This window comes from Eptatretus burgeri, chromosome 3 (assembly GCF_056783735.1).
Source record: "Eptatretus burgeri isolate ZD-2024b chromosome 3, Ebu_testis_v1, whole genome shotgun sequence".
NCBI classification, from domain to species: Eukaryota; Metazoa; Chordata; class Myxini; order Myxiniformes; family Myxinidae; genus Eptatretus; species Eptatretus burgeri.
Genome location: NC_140963.1, coordinates 84,591,718 through 84,605,736, shown reverse-complemented (window position 1 = coordinate 84,605,736; position 14,019 = coordinate 84,591,718). Strand labels below are relative to the sequence as shown.

Sequence of the window (14,019 nt, the reverse complement as noted above, 5' to 3'; positions counted from 1 at the left end):
CCTGACTCGGGCGATGACGTTGGATTCAGCATGGCCCTCCCCAGAGCCTCAGGCTCTATAAAAGACGAAGAAGTCAGATGTGTTGTGTTTGGTGTGGGTGTTTTCACGGGAGTGTTCCTGCTTCTCGACTCCGCCTATGCCTCGCCTCGATGGCCCACCTCCTGTTCAACGACTCCAACCACATCTCACCTCAATGAACCGCCTCCTGCCTGGTTCCGCCTACTCCTCCACCCTCGCCCTCTCTACTCCGCCCTTCTCCACTCAGGCTCCTCCTTCAGAACATCATCTCCACACATGCGGCTGTGGCCAGAACAACGTGACTATTGTCTGGTACCGCTCCACAGAGCATCACCCCTCCCCCCCCAAAACGCCCAGGAACCGAAAGCTATAACCTCAACTCCCCTCCCTCCCTGGCTGTAAAAGTCCCTTTTCATTGGGGTTTCTGTTTGTGTGTGTGTGTGTGTGTGTGTGTGTGTGTGTGTCTCTGAGTGTGCTGACGCCTGTCTGTTAAGTAAGCCTGCAGAAGATCCTTATTGTTGTTACTGTTAATAATCTTGCATCAAGTCTGCACTGTATTTTCTTCGTAAGTTGCTTGTATTATTGTTGCACCACACCTCTCTCCACTTTCCCTGCGTTACAAACCCGATAAATCTTTGTTGTGTCACATGCTTTTCCTCATTTGCTGTTAATAAATAATTGTTATTAGGAATGTTCCCAGCTCACCTTTGTCTTTTCTCTCATTGGTCCAGCATGGTTTGAATCTAAGTTTAGCCGGGTCTTTACTCCCAACGGTCCGTTCCTTTTAGCCGGTACGTCCTTGGCAGTGCCGCTCGGCTGCATCCGATCCGGTAGAGTGATCCGGTTCAGACAAGGTGTACCGAGGGCTTCACTCCCCGGTGGTTCAACCGCATGGTTAATTATGTAACCCGATTAACCCATAGGCGGGAGGACTCTCGGTCACGTGGTTGAGTTATTGGAGTCCACGGTCGGTTAAGCGACTGCTGCATCATGGAATTATCCGTGAGCGACGGCCTACAATTCCGGGGAGTCTGGTGGGAATCGACGTAGCTTCCCCCACCAAGTGGTCTTCTCACCCGACCCCGCAACAATATGTATATGATGAGGAAAGTGACATGTATTCATTTATCAAATAATCATTCACTTTTATTAACAACAAAGAAGCAAGCTCCCCCATTAGCTGCCTTTCAGCGTTTCTGTTAGTCACGGAGTTGTGCGGGCTTGACCCTCCCTCTCCGGACACTACACACCTCTCTCCGTAGCTTGTCACTGTTATAGCAAAGGGAAACATGAAAGACAACTTACCCAATCCCTTTTCCTAGCTATTTACTTGACAATCACACATTTCTCCCTTTCAGAAATGCACATTTACTCGACAAATTAGCACGTATACGTCCCTATTTAATACATAAAGATGCTACCACCTCGAATAAACAATACTTCCTAACTACGCGTTAGCTACCCTTTGAATACATAACCTCCCTCACCCCCCCTACAAATGTAACAATATTTACGGGGACCCGTCATAGATGGGCACTTCAGCTACTGTATATAATGCATGGAAGAAGGTAAGCATGATGTTTTCTATTCCCATAATGTAGTTTTTTTCAGATATATGTATAATAATTTATCGCATATTCATCCTTTCAGCTCTTGCCAGGAACACAGGTCGTAATTGTGTGTCCTGAGTCATTGGCTCCGGTGGGAGACTTGGAATTGGGAGAGGTAAGCATTAAATTCTCCATTACCATAATCCTACACTTCATCTTCATACCTCTCAGTAATTCTGCCTTTTCCAGACTAATTAGGCCAAGTCTTAAGAGTGATGGTACCTGAGAATCACATGTGACCATCTTTCACTTGATGTCTTTTGATTCACAAATCAACTAATTAACCCATCTCATGACATCATTGTTTTGATGAAAACCCAAACAAGGTACCATTTAATGTGCTTGCATACACGCACGCACGCGCACACACACACACACACACACACACACACACACACACACACACACACACACACACACACACACACACACACACACACACACCTTTCTGCGCATGTATCCACACATCGCACATATCCAGCACGCATTCTTCCAGACATGTAAGTACCCAAGCACACACCCATGCATGCTTCGATGGCATTTAAAAAATGGCGATACATACAGGGTGTAAGTGGTACATTATTGATGAGTTGTGTGCTGACATTTATGTTTAAACATCTTTGGCAAAAGTGTTTATGATATCCATGAATTTAATTTAATGGCACAGTCTTCTCGGCCCCCATAATGCCCCACGACTCCCCTGTTGGCCCTAAACTATGCTAACCCAATTCTGTTTTGCACTAGATATGGGTGCAGAGCCCATGCAGTGGCACTGGATTTGAGGCAGTGATCGGACCAAACCCAGAAGCAAGAAAGCAGTTCCATGGACGGCTAAGCGTGGGGGACACACAGTCTTGGTGGGCCCGGTCAGGGTACCTGGGCTTCCTTCATCATGTTGCCAATGCTGGTAAGATCATTTTCGCAATGTTGAAGTCATGACATTTGCAGGGTTTCTGGTCAGCATGATCCAGAAAATTCATAGAGAGAAGCAAGTTATCTCAATGAGCTGCATTGATTTTTCAGGCATCAGCAAAACTACGAGCATTTTTTTTTGCGGTAACTATTGGGTAAAAGATGAATAGATATTTCTGAATGCAACAAAATTTATTTCATGTCACTGGCTCACCCCCTCTAGGCTCAATGTATGGAAAGCTCATTCACACAGAACCATATTTGGCCACAGATTATGTCATTAATGTATCTATCGTCATTGAACCTCATTAAGGAAAGAAAAATGAAAAGGTATTCTTTGACAACTCACCTAAATATGAAAACATCATGAGAATTCTAACTTACTGTCCAATTTCTGTTCTCGTTTTTAGCGACTGATGACATTATCATCAACAATTGTTTGATGGGAAACTAAGCCCCTGACCTATTCCGGCTAATTTTACTTTGTCCTTGTGAAATAATTATATGAAATTCGCAAAATGTCAGACCTTCCCATTTGCTACGTCCCTTAAGTTGAGCTTTATTATATGTATTTCTGGACTTCTTTTGCCGCAGGTGCATGTGATATGTTCGCTGCTATGGCTTGTACCACATGATTTATTGTGCTGTAGATGTGCTAACGATGATGAAGTTTTTATGAGTGTTGTGGGATTTATTGCTCTGTACACGGCCGGCCGTTCTGTGATCCACATATTTTGTTTTGATATCATCGGCACCGGCTGGTGCTTGCCATCAGCTCGCTGAGGGCTGTGACCGATTTGTGTGCATTATGGAACATTTAGCTCCACGTATGCAGCTGTGCTCAGCATGTGTGCTAACAATCCAACGATGTCTCCCAGAGCCGCATGACGACCTTTATGTGGTCGGTTCCATCGAGGAGGCGTTGGATCTCCGTGGAATGAGATACTACCCCGTAGACATTGAGGGGACGGTTGTACGAGCACACAAGAACATCGTTGAATGGTATGTTATCACGACAACAAGCAAAAGGGTGATGTTGGGCCAAAGGGTTTGAACATGGCTGACTGCTTGGTTTGTTACATTACATGAAGTGTTGGTTTCACCGCAGTGATTTGTAGTTAAATAATCTGATAGTATATTTGTGAAAATATTTTGGGGATTAATACATTTTTTTCCCCCATTCATAGATTAATTAATTATGGTCGAACGACCTTGAGTATTAGAAACCCGGAGGATAAAGACAATTGGCAGTATTGTAGGCCTTTCCTCAATAATGCTGCAAACCTGCTCCACGGTTGCCTCCTCATAACTAATGAGCTCGTCGCGTGTGAACTGTCATCTTCGTTTTGTACTTCAGTAGCCAATGACCCTTGAGAACGATAAGACTTGGGTCGCACACATGCGATGTCCATTGGATAATGAACTTGGCAGAGCACCAATACCAAGTGTTATGGAGCAAGCAGAAGCGATGGGAATGGGACGGATGACAAATTGCTTCTCACTAATCTCATTTACTCAGATTGAGTATGGAATAAGGAAAAGAAAAACCTCCACTTGCTTGCTTACATACTGCTGGGAGCCATACACTTTGTTCCCTTGTAGGGCCCATTTTGGTTTCTTGTTAATTTGTAATCCTTTGATTCTTTCAACCCTATTATATTGATCATGTTGTGATATGGAAAGAAATTGTCACTTTTCCCCCAAAACAATGGAGAGCAGAATATATGTTGTGCCTCATGAGTGAGGAATAACATATAAATAGTGGACAGTAGGATATATGCAAGTGGGAATTTCCCAGTATGCACTTGGAAATGGTACAAGGAGGTAGCACGACAGGTCACTGAGTCTTTTTGAGTTCAATTATATTGTCCAGAAAAAGGTCTGCATGTGAATGGACCAGATGATCAGCAACTTGATTTTAAAATTTTACTCTCGAAGCATGTCGCTTAACATTGATGCTGAAATTCAGGGAGGGTCTAAAAACTAACAAAATGCATTTAGGAAATGGAAGTCAGTACTTGGGCCTTCATCGCGAGACATGTCTGACGATGGTAAAAGTACAGCCTGTCGAGGAATGTTGAGGACGATAAAATGTCACACATAAACAAAGCATTTGAGCCACGCGGCTGTGGCGGGGTCACCACTGGAGAAAAGGAACCAAGTGAGCCACAGAGGCTCCAACCCTCAATGGAGGAAATTAACTTTACTTCCTTATTATTCTTCGGGACATTTTCTTCATTACTCTCGTTATTTTCCTCCCACTCCGATTTTTCATCTTTCTCTGCTCCGAGACGGGTAAAGGAAGCTCATACTTTTTAATAAAGGGATAGCAAAATCAGGAGGGTTCATAAAGGATAGAAGTGGAATGAATTTTGTGCATATTAACAAATCACGAGAAAGGAAGAGAGATGGGGAACAAAATAGTTTAATCATACAATACCCCCATACAAAAATAAACAGGTTATTTGAAAAAAAAATGCAAAATATACTGGGTCATCAGATGGGTACCTTGCCAGCAATGAAATTTACCTGAGGCTTGAGTATGAAGAGGATCCATAATAGATTTGTCATGCCATGTCTGATTTTCAGAATAAAATGATAGATAGCACGCACGCACGCACATACGCACACACTTGTACGGTTTTGGCTATTCCTGAAATATAATATAATTTAAAGGATTGTTGTAAATTATGTTAACCTCAAAACATAGTTCCCTTACCTAAAGTTAGAACCTTCACATGCAAGCAAATGAATTGTTTCCCAACTGCATGGATCATCAGCTGGGCACCGTTCTTCCTCGAGGTTTCGATCCTTTCAGCCCAGAACCTCTCCAAACAGCGGATCCACAACATTGGTCACGGATCCACATCAGTGGATTACTCAACATCAATGGACCAACAACCTCAGTTGCGTCCAGGCAGTCAGTCAATACACACACACTTCAGCCGCTGTGGTGTACGCAGTGAAGAACTTGCCATTCTTACATTAAGTGACACACACAAAAGTTGGAATTAAATTTGTGTGTGTATGTATATGTGTATAGAATTCAAACATTTATCGGAATTCAAACATTTATTTTGCAAATAAACGCATCAGGGAATCCCGGACATTGCATGAGGATTTCACGTCGTACATCACCCGACTGTTCCGTCAGGACTAACCCCCCACCACTCCCCCCCAACCTCCTTTCCCCCACATCTTTACCGCACACGCCACATTTGCTCATTATAATGATACTGCTGCAAATTTATTTATTACGTTCATTTAGCGACACACAGGATTACACTTGATCGTGTTTACTTGCAATGAGTAACCGATTATTCCCTGATGTTATTTGAATTGTTGTTGGCGTAATCCAATTGGTTTACATGCGTGTGTTGTTTGATCTGTTAATGTGCAAATGGTTTTTAAATTTGATAACGGTCAGAATGCACGAGTGATGTGATGCGTGTGTTGATTGGTTGTCCAGCTTTGCCCACCCCACCTTTGGGTATTTAGCGGGATGTTGTGATAACCTTTCTCAATGCGCTGTCACACCTTGACGATTTATCCAGTGTCGGCCGACTTTTGAAAAATTTGTCGAAAACACTGACACACGTCGAATACGTTAAGGGTAAGTTTTGTATACGTTAAGAGCACGCTGAAAAACACTGCCATATGTCGTAGTACGCTGGCTTTCATCGTTGTACTTTGCGGTTGTCGTTAAATTTTAGCATGCTTGAAATTTTGTGATGTATGACTCACACGTTCCGCTACACTGGCCATAAGTTGTAGGCACGTTATGCGATCGTTGACACACGTCAACACACGTTACCTGTAAGTTACTCATAAGTCGAAACACGTCGAGGTAATGTTTAGCGTACCCGAAACTTATTTATAACCTATGAGTAACATGTTGTAGGCACGTTACACGATTGTTGCACACACGTCGAGGCACGTTACTTTTAAGTTAGGCCTAAGTCACATTTGCTCTATGGTGAGGATACGGCGGCCGTACGCCCTCTGAATTGACAGAAACGTGCGGTGGCCGCAGAGTTTCTGCGGTGGCCTCAGGGTGGCCCTACGCTGTTTCGCTATATTTTACGGGTTGTAAGGTCGCCGTGGAATTATAACGTGGAGTTATAACTTTTTTCATTTCTACGTTCGCCGTAGCAATTCGACAAGCCAAAAAAAAAAACCATTCGTTACCGTCCGTCTGGCCGCACGTTTGCATTAGGGCCCCCTGCGGTCGCCTTGCAGACACCTTGAGGCGACCTTGCGTCTGCTTTGAAAATTCTATGGCCGCCGCAGGGCCCCCTTAAGGTCACCGTGCGACATCAAATCAAAGACCGTACGGCAACCCCACGTTTTTGGTCTCCACAATTTCTCAGACCTCAGCATAAGTCACATTTGCTCTACGGCGAGGATACGGTGGCCGTACGCCCTCTGAATTGACAAACGTGTGGCAGCCGCAGTTTCTGCGGTGGCCTCAGGGTGGCCCGACGCCGTATGGCTATATTTTACAGGCCGCAAGGTCGCTGTGGAATTATAATGCGGAGTTATAACTTTTTTCATTTCTACGTTCACCGTAGCAATTCGACAAGCCGGAAAAAAAAAAACTGGTAAAAAATAAATAAATTAATTAACCCATTCGTTATCGTCCGTCTGGCCGCACGTTCGCCTTAGGGCCCCCCTGCGGTCCCCCTGCGGTCTTCCTGCGGTCACCTTGTGGGCACCTTGCGTCTGCCTTGAAAATTCTATGGCTGCCGCAGGAACGCCCTAAGGTCACCGTGCGACATCAAATCAAAGACCATACGGCAACCCCACGTTTTCGGTCTCCACAATTCAAAAATACGCCGTGCAGCTCCCCGAAAAATAAAAACACATGTGACTGCTACATTGTGTGGCCATGGAAATACCGCGGCTGCCGTATAATTGCTAGTGGCCATAGATTTTGGAGACCCCACGGCCGCCGTGGCAAATGTGACTTAGGCCTAAATACGCCGTGCGGCTCCCCGAAAAATAAAAACATATGTGACTGCTACATTGTGTGACCGTGGAAATACTGCGGCCGCCGTATAATTGCTAGTAGCTGTAGATTTTGGAGACCCCACGGCCGCCGTGGCAAATGTGACCTAGGCCTTACTCATAAGTCGAAACGTGTCGAGGTAATGCATAGTGAACCCAAAACTTATTTCTAACCTATGAGTAACGTGCTTTGAACCTATGTGTAACGTACCTCCAACACATATTGACATATGTTGACGTATTTGATTGACGTCTTCCAGACGACCTCAGAACTTAGTGAACGTGTTTCTAATTTACAGCTACAGTATAATGGCGTATTGGCAACGTTTAAAAAAACAACAACAATAACTTCCGATATTTCGTCACGTGCCGTTACGTCACGTCCGATTTCCTCTTCAGTTTTCTCATGTCTTATTCTCAGTTCCTCCTCTGTGAATATTTTCTGTTTGAAGATATTTTCACGTCGACGTCGAAACTTAAAAGCAAATGTCCGAATATATTTTAAAATTCGTGATAGACTAAAAAAAAGTATAGATATATATATATATATATATGTGTATATATAACTATATATATATATATATATATATATATATATATATATATATATATATATATATATATACACACACAACAACATCAACAACAACAACAACAACAACAACAACAACAACTTCAGATATTTCGTCATGTGCCTTCACGGAGCCAAGGAGAAATAAAGAAAATGTGCCTTGATGGAGAAAATAAATTTTGGGTATGCTAAACATTACCTCGACGTGTTTCGACTTATGAGTAACTTACAAGGAACTTGTGTCGATGTGTGTCAACGATCGCATGTCGTGCTGACAACTTATTCCCAGCATCGCTGAACGTGTGAGCCATACGGCGAGTATGTCGTAAAATTTTCAGCATGCTTGAAATTTCACGACGTAAGAGACGTACCACGAAATATGACAGCATACTTCATCGTTTTTCAGTGTGCTCTTAACGTATACACAACTTCCCCATACCGTATTCGACGTGTGACAGCTTGGTTCGGCAAATTTTTCATAGGTCGGCATATGCTGGCTAAATCATCAAGGTGTGACTGCGTGGTTGACACTTTCAATTTTCAAGCGGTTATGATTTAAATCGGCGTGCGGCAGGTTTTTAACAGGCTATGCCACGAGTTCGTCAGCGATACCTGCAGCGCGCTACGCCTAAGTTAAACTATCGTTGGGCATAGGTTGTGAACGCTGACAACAGGCTAAGCATTCGTTGGTATAAGTTATCTAAAAGACAACAAAACGTTCTGTGCCCGTTATTAATATGTTATGCATACGACCAACACGTAATGAATACGACCAAAACTTTAAAAAAAAACATCAAAATTTCAGCGTACGCCACGTTTTACATACATTTTTATACGTTGCCAATGCTGGCTAAATCGTCAAGGTGTGACAGCGACTTCAAGAGTGATGAAAATTAACAGATGCATGTTGCTTGGCAGGGCTGGATTTAGGGGAGGACCAATGGGACATTTGTCCAGGGCCCAAACTCCAAGGGGCCCCCCCAAAAAAACATACGAATGATAAGATGCATTTATTTATTTATAAAGGTGGTTTTATTTATTCCCTTGTCGTCTCAAAGTTTGCAGAGATGGGAGACAGGAATTCAAGGTGTAATATAAATAACCCAACGTTTTATTAAAAACACAAACGGTAATGCCAGACAAGCAATGAGTGACATGCCACATGAATCACATGACCTTTTATGGAAGGATCATGAGCAGCATCATACATCAAAATGATGCAATCATGCAACTGCAAACAACAAAGAATTTTTTTATGCAGTTTAGAATTGTAAAAAAAAAATTATATTGTTTTATACATTGACACAGACATATGGGCAAAAGGAAATATACGACAAAATAAATATACGATGAAGACACACTCCCGGAAGAGCCAGGGAAGTGGTGTACAGTATAGCATAATACCACTCTCCACTGCAGCGACTGAGCGACATTTCGGAAGATGATTGGCATTACTGCAAGATAATGCAGCAAAAACACCAGTGGATCTAACAAGTTTAACTGTCAGTGCTGACGACGGCGTTGCTAAAGAACTATGCCTGGGTGCAGAAAATAAACTTGACTCGCCTCCAAGACAACCATCTCATCCCACTCAAAACCCTGATCCTGATGTTCTTAGCTTCAGTAATGATTCAGCAAAATGGAAAGATGACAAGCCACGATTAGTGACTATTAGTGTCAAAGTTAATGAAAAAATTATTTTTACTTTTGATTTTTATGAAGTTTTAAAAAGTGCTGGTGCGCAATGTTTATAGATCTACACATAGTAACACAATTCAGCTTTATTTTATTTTATTTAAATTTTTTAATTTCTTCCCTCTACGTTTCAAGATTTAAGGTAGGGTGGGGGGGGGGGCTCTACTACTCTACTAGTCTAATGTCCCGGGGCCTGTTAAACATAAATCTGGCCCTGTTGCTTGGCACATGTTGTTCATCGAAACGTTGTCATAGTTTGTTCAAGGGGACTTCAAGAAATGGTTGGTGAATTTACGAATAGATGGATTCCTTTGGTGGCGAATAGATTCCTTAGACATATACATATATATACTAATAAAGGTGTGTGTGTGCGTGCATGCGTGTGTGTGTGTTGCAGTGTGTCTCCTCCATAACTCCAAAAACCATAAAACCAAGCATCCTGAAACTGTCACATGTACACTAAGAAAACTCCAAGGAAGTGCAAGAGTGAAAAATGTGTGTTTGGGTTCATTAAAAACACCCCTTTTGAAGATAATTAATGGCCTTATTTAATTATATCCTTCATTAGGCGATCCTTGGCCACCTCGCTGTCTGGGATCTTCAGGCGTTTCCTGGGTAACCTCACTGGGGACTGAAACTGCCATGTTTTTTTGGCCTGCTCAACCTCACAACGACTTGAAATGGGCCGCAACGATTTCTTAACGATGAAGTTTATTTTTCACTTTCTTCACTCATATTATCAAATTCCTGTTTATCATAGCTACGAATCGTTGTGTACACTGCTTTTGTAAGTACTATAAGTTTTCAAATTCGTAGCTTTGAGCGATTTCACGCCTTATAACACGATTTTTCACGATCTACTCTCACGGACTAATTAAAGTATATCATCGAAATATTATTTCGCTTTTTAGAATCGGATCTCATCCGGACTAAATAAGTGTCGAAATCAATTGTGAAATCTGATAATTTAAAGAAATAACGAATCATAACTCAGCCGATATGCCTATTTACTTTAAGCAAGCAAGGACATACACTAGACAACGTGAAATTTCCAAAGCATTAAACTTATCTTTTATCCTGTTGGAGAATTATGTTGAGTAAACAAAAAATTTAGGAATGTAACAAAATTAACCAGCTTCATTGAGCTGTATGATTTAATGCATTCACTGCAAGACCTTGCACACTGTCCTTGAGAGAGACTGCATATCCATAGCATCTGCCAGATCTATGTCTATATTTTCGGAAGTTTCGCAAGGTAATCTTCACGGAATCTAACCAAATCTATTAAAACAGACGTTCTAAAAAAAAAAACACAAAAAACTTTTGCGCGGACCTCGAACCGATGTACCACGTGACAAGTGCACAGACAAACAGGCAAAATGGTGGATTTTCTGCAATGTATATTTCGGGGAACCAACTTCATTGAGCAAAACGATTTAATGCATTCACTCGAATGCCTGCTCATCATAGTGACGAATCGCTGTACACGTCACTTTTGTAAGTACTATAGTTTTCAAATGAAGAGCTTGGAGCGATTTCATGCAATATATGAACCTATTTTCCACAATCTACTCTCACGGACTAATTAAAGTATCTCATCGAAATATTATTTCGCTTTTTAGGATCGGATATCATTCGGGCTAAATAAGTGTCAATATGTTGTGAAATCTAAAAATTTAAAGAAATAACGAGTCTTATAACTAATCCAATATACCTGTCTACTTTAAACAAGCAAGGAGATGTCCCTCTGCCATACATACAACAGAAAAGGTGAAATTTCCAAAACATTAAACTTATCTTTTTCTGCAGTTTGAAGAATTATATTGAGTAAACAAAAATAAATCGGAATGCAACAAAATTAACCAGCTTCATTGAGCTGTATGATTTAATGCATTCACTGCAAAACCTCACGCTGTCCACCAGAGCGACTGCCTATCCATTGCGTCTGCCAGATCTGTGTCTCTATTTTTGGAGGTTTCATGAGATGCTCCACAGGGAATCAAAGCAAATCTGGTAAAAAACAAAAACAAAATGGACATTTCACAAAAATGTTATAACGTTTGCGTGTACCCCAAAGTGATGTACCATGTGACACGTGTACAGACGAGCAGGCAAAATGGTGGATTTTTTGCAATGTTTATTTCACGGGCGATTGAACTTTGCGATATTTACAGGGTTGTTCTTCATTAAGCAGCGACTCTGTTGTGGATAGTCATCTTTTGAACAAATTCATTTTATTTCATTAACTGCTGCGTGCGTGGTGAAGATGGGCTTTAAAGTTAAAGGTGTCATTCATGGTATGCAGCAACAGCCTGGCCAACCATTCCTTATCAAGCATGCAATTCGAGAGCTTGCATGAGTGCTTAAGCCACTTGCAGAGCACCCATTGTCGACAGCGGTATCGCACGACGTCTTCCTGAATGAACCGTTCTCTCTTTGGAGACACTTTTGATGCACCACGTCATTCAGAGAGAGTGGTTCATGCTGCGTCACCCTGAGTGGGTGGCTCGTGCTCCGTCACCCTGATCGATTGGCTCATGCTCCGTGACCCTGAGCGATTGGTTCGTGCTCCGTCACCCTGAGCGAGTTGTGAAATAACACCCGATTTCTGAGCCATTTTCTGTATTAACGTGTTTTCTAAATTACCGAGCAAAAATTTTTTTTCACCCGTCACATGGAGCTGTTTAGAAAGAATAATGATTGTGAACACATCCCTGAAACGTCAACATAAATGCAACGTTGTTTTTCGGTGAAAGCTACTCAAGGTTTCTGAGTTGTATACAGTAATGACTGTATGTAGTTGGTAATCCCACTGACAACCACCTGCCGATTCCTGAAAAATTACCACTGACAACCACCTGCCGATTCCTGAAAAATTGCCAGCATCAGCCAAGCACGTACGTGTGTGTGTGTGTGTGTGTGTGTGTGTGTGTGTGCGTACGCGTGTGCGTGTGCACGTGTTTGTGTGTGTGTTGTTCATAAAGCATAACATATTGTCGTGTCCAGGGAGTTAAACCCCTGCCTGGATGGATAGCCAGACAGTTCTCCCTTGGGGGCTTACAGCGAGACTAAAAAAACAAAAAACAGCCATTTTTCCCTGCTGAGCAGGGGTTAGCTTTTTGTGGGCTCCATGCAATCATGGTTCCCTTCTTGAGGCAATGTTTTATGGCCGGATGCCCTTCCTGATGCCAACCCTGGTCGCCTCTTACGACACACAGGGATATGGTACACTTATTCTAATCAGGGCATACACCAGGACCAGTACACTGGCACTCATTTTGCCGACCTCGGAAGGATGACAGGCTGAGTCAACCCCCTGGTGTTAATTCAGTGGCTAACGGGGCTCGAACTCAGGACCCTAGGATCCCCAGCCAGCCACCCTAACCACCAATCCAACACCAGGCTCACTTACAGCCAAGACTCCCGGAGATTAATGTGTGCGGGGGAGAGAAATGGCGTTAAAAGACGGAGGCACACGGGTTGTACTCAACCCACAACAGATACACTGCACACCCACTAAAAATGAGCACATTTAATGGAAATAGGCAAATATTTACAAAGAGCAATAATCAGAATGCAACAATACATGAGGTAAGTTAATCCTATGTCGAAGCACCTCTAAACACAGACTTAAATACAGACAAGGGAAAAGCAAATCCTTCCTTTATCCCGGCACTGAACTTTGTCCAGAGATGGTCTTTATGGAACGTGGAATTGAGGCTCTTCGTTGTGCACATGCAAACGCGCCCTCAAAAATGGCACTCAACCGCTCTCTTGCAACAGGATGAACGTACGTCAGGCAATTCATGAGCGGGATTCAACACCAAGGCTCAGAGAACCCGTGCAACTTTCTCGTGCATCGATCGTCCTCACCGACCCACTGCTTTTTAGAATGGCTACCGTCCCCTTCGGTTACATACATGAGGCTTGGGGTCCGTTCCTCACGACCCAACCAAGAGCCAAAGGCCAGCATCTTGCTTCACCACGCGAGCCAAAATTGCCTCAGCACGAATACAATAATCATGCCGTCTTCTTCATACGTCAAAGGAAAGCCATTTTGTCGTGCCCTGATCTTTCACACCATCTCCTAGCTATGTTCCCGTCTCTCAACTGCATGCATCCTTTACTCCGCACTGAACCCCTCTTCACACTGACCTCGTGTGTGCGCTCCCCATCTCTCGCGGTTACTGCGCAACCACCCCGCTT

At 42.9% G+C, this 14,019-nt stretch overlaps 1 protein-coding gene across 2 annotated transcripts in view; it reads left to right on the top strand.

Annotated features, from left to right (window-relative positions):
• The window catches only part of LOC147030341 (disco-interacting protein 2 homolog C-like), a 165,728-nt gene that overhangs the window by 134,142 nt on the left and 17,567 nt on the right, over nt 1-14,019 (top strand). For both annotated transcript variants that reach the window (XM_085874274.1, XM_085874273.1), the window contains exons 34-36: nt 1,669-1,743; nt 2,373-2,535; nt 3,419-3,542. In XM_085874274.1, coding sequence (XP_085730400.1) covers nt 1,669-1,743; nt 2,373-2,535; nt 3,419-3,542 — 362 coding nt within the window. The remainder of the gene's footprint in view (nt 1-1,668; nt 1,744-2,372; nt 2,536-3,418; nt 3,543-14,019) is intronic.